This window comes from Microtus ochrogaster, chromosome 7 (genome assembly GCF_000317375.1).
Source record: "Microtus ochrogaster isolate Prairie Vole_2 chromosome 7, MicOch1.0, whole genome shotgun sequence".
NCBI lineage: Eukaryota > Metazoa > Chordata > Mammalia > Rodentia > Cricetidae > Microtus > Microtus ochrogaster.
The window spans coordinates 40,589,703-40,599,677 of NC_022014.1; the positions used below are offsets into that span (position 1 = coordinate 40,589,703).

Consider the following 9,975-nt stretch of genomic DNA (forward strand, 5'->3'; position numbering starts at 1 on the left):
TCTTCAGGCAAGCTTTAATTATTAAAGTACAAATGAAATATCCCTACACTTCTACATTTTGGGGGGACTCCCCCTTGGATCACTAGTATCTTTTCCTACCCTCACGCACAAAAAGTTCTCTGTTAACATGTGAGGAGTATCTGAACCTCCTGTGTGCAAACCTAAGACTACATCCCTGTCTGTGTCCTTGCACCTCTGAGGAAGTCCTTTAAAAAATACTTCCACTCAGACACGGGTTCTCTTTCGTCTTCTGTTCCTCTGTTATGAACTGAACAGACCCCAACCATGAGAGGAACAGAGACGTCCTTCATCTTGTGAGTGTGCTCAGTAGAGCACACAAAGGCAAGGCAAGCCATGGGTACATGAATTTTAAATCATTTCTTCCAGGTGTGGTAGTACACACATTTAATCCTACCACTCAAGAGGCAGAGACAGAGACAGGGAGATTTCTGTGTGAGTTCAAGGCCAGAATGGTCTACAGAGAGTTCTAGGATAGTCATGGTTACATAGTGAGACCCTTAAAAACAAAAACAACTCATTACTGAAAACTTTGTGCCCAGAAAGTTTGTGCTGGCATATTTTTGGTAAGACTCATGCTGGCTATGACACAACTAACACACAGCATAACATTCCAGAGTCCTCTGCTTCCCAGCAAGGGCCACAAAGTCTAGAAGTTCTCACAGCCTGGCCAGGGTGCTTCAGGAACACCCTAAGCCGTCTTTCCAGTTTCCCCATCTTTACAGCCTCGCTCAGAGTCCTCACGCTCCTCTAAGAAAACCTTCTTCTTCAGTAGAATTTTAGCGTCATCAGTCACTATGTCAAGAAAATAATTTTGCAGGTAGTAGCTCTTTCTGAAGTAAAGGCCAGAGGCTATGAGTCCGCCGGTGACGGCAAACACTTTCTCCAGGTATTTCACCAGCTTGTCCCCCACAGACTCACCCGTCTCACAGGACAGCAAATGAGGTGAGCTAATGGTGGACTCAAGCTCCTCCACAGGCAGGGACAAATCCCTGGCCATGTTTTCCAGTGACTTGTCATCCAGCCCAAAGCAAGACCTGTAGTGGTTCAGGGTCTTCTCCAGCTCCTCAATGTCATCCTTGAAGAAAGCCATCAGAGGGATGGTGGCCGATGCTCCAGACTTCAGAGCCTCCAGCCAGATCTTCTGTTTCAGGACGTCTTTCCTGCGGTCAATAGCTGCCTCAGTTACGTTAGGGAGGCACTGCATGAAGATGTGGCGCTTGTGCGCCGGCAGCTCCTTCAAAAGGGTGGACTCCAGGAGAGGAAAATCAAAACAGGCTACCTCAACGCTAGAGACTAAAAAGACGTGCGTGAAGGCCGTGCCGGCCTTCTGGAGATTCTCCACACAGTTTTTCCGGATAGTCTCCAGGGTTTTTTCCCTATTGTAGGTCTTGGGTGTACATCTTCTCTGATTCCACAAATCACTATCAATTTTTGTCCGAACGAAATAGAAATTCTTTTTCATTTTTTTAATGGCTTTGGCCAACTGGGCATCGTTCTCTTTAAAGCGAGTGGCTGAGATGATGAGAAAAAAGTCATACTCCTGAAACTTCATTTTTTTCAGATATTCTTCTGGTTTAAAGGTAGTTGAGCCGACCCCAGGGAGATCCCAGATGGTCACGTTAGGGAACTTCGAGTGTGTATACTTCTCTCTAACCATTGTCGTCTCTATCGCTCCGCTCCTAGCTGAGTCAGTCTCTTCATGCCCTATGCCCCGCAGGGCATTGATGAAAGTAGACTTTCCTGCCCCCGTCTCCCCCGTCACGGCAATGCTCAGAGGGGCCTTCTCGACCTCTGCCAAAGCAGCATTGATTGTAGAAATTGTCTTCTGTATGTCCCCTTGCTCTATAAACCTCTGGACTGAACTGATGGTCTCCTCAGAAATGACTTTGCTTTCCATCTTGAAAGTTTTGAAAAATGCATTAAAGCTGGAGGCCATATTGTGGGCATTTGCATCAGATGTGGAAGAAGTCTGACCCATGGCAGCGGAAAGACACTGGAGGGAAGGCCGAAGTCGGAAAGAAGGTCAAAGGTTAGTATAGCAGGGAAGGGTGCAACTCTGCCTTAGGGCAGAAGCTGCTCTCGGAACTCACACAAGGACTGGGAGCCTTGCCCTGCTCTGTTCATCGATGTTTCCAGGACTTGCCTGCTTTGCTTCCCCAAGAAACTGCTCGTTAATTTCAAGATCTGCTTTCTCAATCCAAACTTTTAAACCTAAGTTATTCTCCATCTTGTTTTACTTTGATTATCGTTTGGGGGGGGGGGGCGGGGAGTTTGGACACATCTCCATCTAATAAGCAGAAGGAGAAGTGGCACCGTGTGTCAGCCCACTCATGGGGTGACAGTGCCTGGCTTGGAGGTGTCCTGCAAAGTGAGAGTGTAACAGAGGCACAGTATTTGCCTAGCTCGCACCTGGCCCTGGGTTCAACCCTCTACCACATACACACGAAAATCAAGGCTTACCATAGAGTTAGAAGATGATAGGAGGCTGCTAAAAGAGCAGAGACAGAACAATATGAAATAGAGCCCAGGTGGGAAGATGACAGCAGTTGAGGGCACTCGCTGCTCTTACATGGGACCAAGTCCAAGTCCCCAGTACCCAGATCAGGTGGCTCAGAACCACCTGTAACTACAGCTCTAGGAGATCTGACACCCTCTTCTGGACTCGGAGGGTACTGCATTCGCATGCACATACCCACATGAAGACAAACACATATGCATAAATTAAAATAAATCCTAGCAGTAAACCCCACTACTGCTCTATAAAAGACAAATATTACCAGGAGACTGGCAAGATGATCACAAAGTGGGAGAAAACACTTGCAAAGTCACATTCAATAAAAGACTGTGACCCTGCCAGGCGCTGGGTGGCACCCACCTTTAATCTCAGCACTTGAGAGGTAGAGGTAGGCTGACCTCTAAGTTCAAGACCAGCCTGGCCTACATAGCGAGTTCCAAGACATCCAGGGCTACATAGAGATACCCTGTCTCAAGATACCACAAGTAAAATACAAAAAAAAGAAAAAAAAAGAAAAATGGAACACTCACTTCTGAAGACAGCATGGCAGTTCCTTTAGCACTAAACACAGTCGACATATGTACTCCTATACATTTTCATGTTTGTTCCCACAAAAAAACATACATGTAGATGTTTCTGGATGGTTTATTCATAATTACAAACCTGGGAAATAGCCAGGACACCCTTTGGTAGGTGAATGAGGTAGGAAGATGTGGAATCCCCAAGATGACCACGTACTATTCAGAAGTCCAAGAGCAGAACTGTTAAGCCATAAAAAGACTAGGGGGAGAAAAGTCACCTACAAAGGCTACGTGACCTCTGCAGCACATCACACATGCTGAGTGACCTTCCAGATACGGCAAAGTTATGGGAAAATCGAGTCCATGGTTGGCCCTCGTGGAAGCCTGAACAAAAAGGCAACACAAAGGATCGTGGGCAGTAAAAATACTCAGTGGGACATCGTAAGTGGGTGTGTGCTGAGATGCATCTGGATGAAGACGACCTGGAGGGAACTGTCACATAGTCTCTGGGCCACAGCCTGACAGCGACAGTTCACCATTCTGGTGGGGATGCTGGTGATGGACGAGACCATGCAGATGTGAGGACTGCAGTCTATGGGGAGAGCATGCATGTGTACGAACTGCAGTCTATGAGGAGAGCATGCATGTGTGGGGACTGCAGTCTATGGGGAGACCATGCATGTGTAGGGACTGCAGTCTGTAAGAAGTCACTACCTTTCTCTTGATTTCTCTGTAGAACTAAAACTTCTCTAAAAAGTAAAATATTAATTTTTTTTAAAAAAGAAGAAATCCCTCTGGGATATTGAATGAGATTCCCTTAAATTAGATTTTATTTATTTTGTGTGTATATAGGGGTATATAGGGGTGGAGTGCACAAGCAGAGGTAAAATAGCTTGTGAGAGTTGGCTCTCTCCTTCCACCATGCAGCGCCTAGAGACTGAATTCAAGTCATCAGGCTTGGTGTCCAGTGCCTTGACCTTCTGAGGCATCTCGTGGCTCAATGGGATTTTCACCTGCACTGAGCCCCCTCCTTACCCTGCTCCAGTGTGTATAGAAAGAGTCCAAACACATCCCAGGAAGCCAGGCACCTGGGGGACTGAATTCTGAAGAATGTCTCACAGGTAGAAGAGACAGTGTGAGTAGGGGTTGAGGAGGACATTGTCAGTCTCACCAAGAAGAACCCTCTGTTCCTTTGGATCTGCCAAGACCTCTCAGGTCACAGAAGATTTACGACACAGGACACAAGAAAAAAAATCACAAGTCTAGGACTAAATATAGTGAAATGGGATACAAACCCTCTATGCGGAACCTCATAGAGAAGGGGTGAAATTGCTATCTCGGGAAACCAAGCCAGCACCAGGAGAGGTGTTGGGGCACGGGGCAGGCTGAAGAACATTCTCTGGCTACAGTGTGGAAGGAGGCACTTCTACTGGGGCCTCGCTGGCAGTTGCTTGTTAGAGGCCTGGGTCTCCTCTTTGTTTCTACCACTTAGGGCAGTGTCAACTCCAGACCTAGGCTGGTAGAAATTGCAGCATCTAGTGAATGTGCTAATCAGATCTGGAGCCATAGGTTGTTTAGTTACTTGATATCTTATATGCATGCTGGGATAAAAAAAAAAAAGCGGCACACTGATTTAAAAAACAGTCCGTGTGCCAGGACGGTGGTGGCGCACGCCTTTAATCCCAGCACTCGGGAGGCAGAGGCAGGTGGATCTCTGTGAGTTCAAGGCCAGCCTGGTCCCCAAGAGCTAGTTCCAGGACAGGCTCCAAAAGCTACAAAGAAACCCTGTCTTGAAAAACCAAAGAGAGAGAGAGAGAGAGAAAGAGAGAGAGAGAAAGAGGGAGGGAGGGAGGGAGGGAGAGAAGGGAGAGAGAGAGAAACTATTCCGTGCCCCATTCATAATTTTACTGAAAATAAACTTTTAGCTCTTTACTAATCACCTAAAAATCTAGTGTAGCACACTAGCCTTCCCCTCTAGGATTCCCTGGTGATTTAAGTCCTTTCTTAACTAACTTTTTCCATTAAGGAGTTCACCTGATGAGTACTAGCCACTCCCACCTTTGAGCTGACACCCAAGGATCGATATCTCTCTCTCTCTCTCTCTCTCTCTCTCTCTCTGTGTGTGTGTGTGTGTGTGTGTGTGTGTGTGTGTGTGTGTGAAAACTAACTCATATCTGATTTTTATGGGGCAAAAGAACTCCATTCCTGGAACCTGATAGGGCTGGGGAATTGCTGGTTATAAGGGTATATATGACTGGAAATGTTTGTATTGGAGGGCGAAAAAGAAGGAATAAGGAGAAGAATAAAGAGACATGGATAGAAAGAACCTATTGTGAGTAGATTTCTTAACCCTCAGATTCAAGCCCCCTTCGCCTTTTGTGGTGTCTTTAATTGAACCCTGAGAGGGATTCCTTAGAAGCTGGACTTTTAAGGACCAGGTTAAGACGGGGACTTCTCAAGCATCCAACATGTGTATAGAGTAGCAACTATCCCACCCTGCAGCAACTCTGAGAAAATGTACTAAGTGTGAGAATGAGCAAGTCTGAGGATAAGAAGAGTGAACTCCCAGAACCTTCTCTTCTAACTGTTGGGAGTGCATCTGTCCACTGAGAAGCAGGAGCAAATGAGAGGGAAAGTAGTGTCCTATGTTGGGGGAGGGGAGCGCGCTTCTGCACACACTCCACACAGTCTTTCTCTCTGTCCTAACAACCCTGTAAACACAACCTAATGACTTCTACCTTAAAAATAAGCACTTTTTTTTGTAGGGGTCTAAGAATTGAACTCATGGCCTTGTGCATGCTAGGCAAGCACCCAGCTCCCTCCACCTTAAGATTAAGAATAAAAGAAACTGAGAAATTGGAAGACATGAAGGAGGGGAGTCCTACTGTCTCCTAAAATCAGAGCTGGGGTTCAAGGTTGACATTCTGAGGACAGAGTTCTTTGCAGAGGTCAAGCCCACATCTTGGTATAGAAATCGAAGTTCAGGAAGACACATGAACTCTTGAGTTTGTGGTTAGAGAATGCTCCTTGTCCTCCAAGTCACGATGTTTAGATAATTGATAGGGGATTAGGAGACGTTTAGTGCCGGATGTTTCCAGTATACAGTCCCTATCCTTTGACACCCCCGGCTTTTCTATAGCCTGGCTATGAATGCCTTCTGAAAATATTACAGATATTAAGTTCTCTGAATGGCTTTTAGCTGTCTTCTTCCACCCATCCTGGCCCTCAGCCTAAGTCCTTGGCACCCCCAACCACATTAGGCATGCAGGCTGTTCCACCCTCGGACTTACAGCCTATAATCCTATTTGTAGACCTGTGTTAATTACAAATATCTATCTTCTCACTCACCAGCTCCCTTGAGAAAAAGAGATTTCTGGTAGTAGAGTTGAGCTCCTAACCTTCCCGCTGGAAGAGCCGAGAACAGATCCAGTGAAGAGCTCCCACGGCGTCAGGCACACTAAGAGCACACGGACCTGTACAGATCTGACTTGACTCGGGAATCCAGGTCAGATTGTGTGACTTCTGCAGAAGAAGCCAGGCTGTGTTTGAAGAGCTCTGAAGTTTATTCCTAGCTGCTGCCCTGCCCTCACAGGAGTCTGGCCAACATCGGGAAGGGAGTCATACCAACAATGCAGAGTAGGAACTTCCAGAAACATGAAAATGAAAGCAAACGTCTCGTTATGTAATGGTTCCTAGGCATAGAAACTGAAAGCCACCGGGGCCATAGAGTTGGGTCGCCCTGCTTTTGTTTCAATGATGAGGCACAGGAAATCTGGGCAGGAGGATGCAGTGTCCGAGGAGGGGGTCATTTCATCTAGCCCCCGAGGCTGTATTTATGCCATCCAAGAGCTGAACCAGATCTCAGAGCCCACAAACCCCCTCATGACCTTGCTCCACCACCTACACAACCAGTCTCTGTGGTGATAAGAAACCAATGTGCTTTCTTTACACCCCTGTCCTGGGTGCAGACTTTCCAAAACTCTCTGCGTCGCCTCATTAACTCATTATGGACTCTCAGAGAATCTCCAGGAATAAATAGGAATAAATAAATAAATAAATAAATAAATAAATAAATAAATAAATACTTGCTCGCTCAGGCTTGGCAATTTGCTAGACTGGCTCTCAGGACCCCAGAGTGTGCTAGATCACAACTTCAGTTTCGTTGCAAAAAGAATGCATAGGGCAGGTCTAGGAGGGAGCACGGAGCATGCCTCCCTCCTCCCTGGAATCAGGATACGCCCTCCTCCAAGCATATTGGTGCATGAATCACCCACGAGGCTCCACTGAGCTTTATAACCTAGGAATTATGCTGTCTGCCTCTAGGTTCCTTCCCCTACACAGGTGACTCTCATTGCGAGAGGACCTGTCAGGGTGACTAGAAGCATCCCCGGCATCTGAATACCTCTGAATGGGAGAGGGGAATAGCCCCAATTGAGTTCCATTCATCCAGAAAAAGAGAAGTTGCCAATATTGAAATGAAAACAGTATCACCACAGATATAAGCATAAAACAGCATGGTGATTCCTGACTGATGCTGTAACAAGCTAGGCAGTGCAAATGCATTATGGTGCTGCAGTTAAGAAATTCAACCAGAGTTCAAGACATCTGCAGGACTGTAGCCCAGTGGGGAGAGTGCTCGCCTTGCACTCATGAAGCCATTGGTTCCATCCTTGGCACTGCATTAACTGGGCTTGGTGGCATGCACCTGTGATTCCAGCACTTGGGAGGTTGAGGCAGGAAGATCAGAAATTCAAGGTCAAGTAGTTTCAAGTTAGCTCCTGTTAGTTGAGACTATCTCAAGAAAGACAGGAAGTGGGGAAGGGAGGAAGGAAGAAAAAAGACAGCTAATTAGACATCAGCAAAGCTGAAGGAGAATGTTTGTCTTGCTAGTTCTAGAAGCTTCTCAGATTCCTTGGCCCTCTTCAAAGCTAGCCAAGCTGCATTTCTCTGACCCCTCTTCAATGACCACGCCTCACTCTGCTTTTCCCTTCTGCCTCCCTCTTCTAGTTCTAAAACTTCTGTAATCGCTAAAAAAAAAAAAAAAAAAAAAACACCAACTCTCCTAACACGCACACACGGTGCACTTACCTTCACCAGCAGGTTTCCATTCTCTTTTTTTTAAAAATATTTATTTATTTATTATGTATACAATGTTCCGTCTGTGTGTATGTTTGCAGACCAGAAGAGGGCACCAGATCTCATTACAGATGGTTGTGAGCCACCATGTGGTTGCTGGAATTGAACTCAGGACCTTTGGAAGAGCAGGCAATGCTCTTAACCACTGAGCCATCTCTCCAGCCCCTCCATCCTCTTTGTAACCTGGCACTTTCAGTGTTCTGGGGATGACTATATAGGTATCTTTGGGGCTAGGGCACATTGCATTATTCTGACTATTGCAAACACAGAAACAGTGCACATAGACGCATCCTGGCAAACTTGGAGACAAAATGGACAAACTCTTCATCAGAAATAATTTTGAATTTGAAATAATTATTGCCAAGGAAGCTGCAGACTTGGTACAAAGCCAGGTGGTTTTCCTATGTGCTGCCAAGACCGGGCAGTCAGCCCATTCAGGCTTTTCCTGAGAGTCCCAGCAAACAGGACTGACTTCCCGGTTCTAGCTTTTGGCAATTCTTTCTTTAAACATCTTAACCTAGGAAGTGGGAGGGGCTTCCTGTCTTTCTAATTTGTGAGGGTCTTCCCATCTTGTTTTGCTTCCTTATTTATTCCATCACCAGCATAGCAATCCCGTGTAAAATTCCTGAGAACCCCCTGCTGGTCTAGAGAAGGCATTTAACAACAGTCAAGGGAAATAACGAGTTTTTGAGCAAAGACTAAGGAGGGACCCACAGCTCTGAGCACTGTAGCACAGCACCCCACAGTGCCACTCTCCCCCCGCTCCACCCCCCCTCAGCATCTAGCTGCCTGGTACTATGCAGCCCCATGGCCCTGCACTTCACCATGGAGTACCATTGAGAATTTTTAGAAAGAATTTGACTTTTTTCATTCTGTTGACACATACCAGTTGTACATTTTCCTGTTAATTGCATTAGCATACTCTAATTATATAAGTGGTTTCAAGACATTGTCTGCGTGCGTGTGATATACTTGGGAGCATGCGTAGCCCTACACATGCGAAACCCTTTGTCTTCATTTGCACAGAGTTCAATCTCCGCACTTATAGACTGGATGTGTGCTGACCTCACGGATTCCTGGTGATTACTTTCAGTTCCTCCTCAGTTTCCACACTGAGAAAGCTCAGTCTCTCATTACCAGACCCAGGGCCTTCGGTTTTCACACATTTTGCTGTAAACAGGATATCTTTGGCTTCCTGTGTGAAAAGCTATCTCCTCTTGACTTCAGGTATGAACAGTATGTCTCGGTCATGTGCACACACCCCTTCTGTGTATCCCCAGCAGGGACAGGGCTGGACCCGAGGGCAGTCCTAATGACACTGGTTCTCATCTACATGTGGGCTACTGGTATTTCCTTTTTCACAAAGGAATATTCAGATCATTTGCCTACTTTAAACGCTGTATTTTTTTTAAAGACAGGGTCTCACTGGTGGCCTTGGCTAGCCTAGAATTAAATATGTAGACCACACTGATCTCAAATTCACAGAGATCTATCTGCCTCTGCTTCCTGAGTGCTGGGATTAAAGACATTTGATACCTCAATGGACTAAATTTGGATTCCTTTCTGTTCTCTGTGGATGTGGAGCCTGCCCTCTTCTCGTTGAAGATTCTGCTCACCTGGTGACTCTCTGCTATTTGGAACCTGTTAGTCTGTCAGAAGCCACGTGTAGACTTTTTTTCTCAGCATTGCCTTACCAGTGTCCACGTGTGGACTCCTGTTTCTCGGTATCACCGTGCCAGTGTCCACGTGTGGACTCCTGTTTCTCAGCACCGCCTTACCAGT

At 46.2% G+C, this 9,975-nt stretch overlaps 1 protein-coding gene across 1 annotated transcript; it reads right to left on the reverse strand.

Annotated features, from left to right (window-relative positions):
• On the reverse strand, nt 1–6,620 carry LOC101994657 (T-cell-specific guanine nucleotide triphosphate-binding protein 1-like). The gene is made up of 2 exons (XM_005350020.3): nt 6,406–6,620; nt 1–2,014 (listed from the first exon to the last, which is right to left on the reverse strand). The coding sequence occupies exon 2, from the start codon at nt 1,997–1,999 to the stop codon at nt 710–712; it is 1,290 nt and encodes a 429-aa protein (XP_005350077.1). The 5' UTR covers nt 2,000–2,014; nt 6,406–6,620; the 3' UTR covers nt 1–709.
• Nucleotides 6,621–9,975: the final 3,355 nt, after the last annotated feature.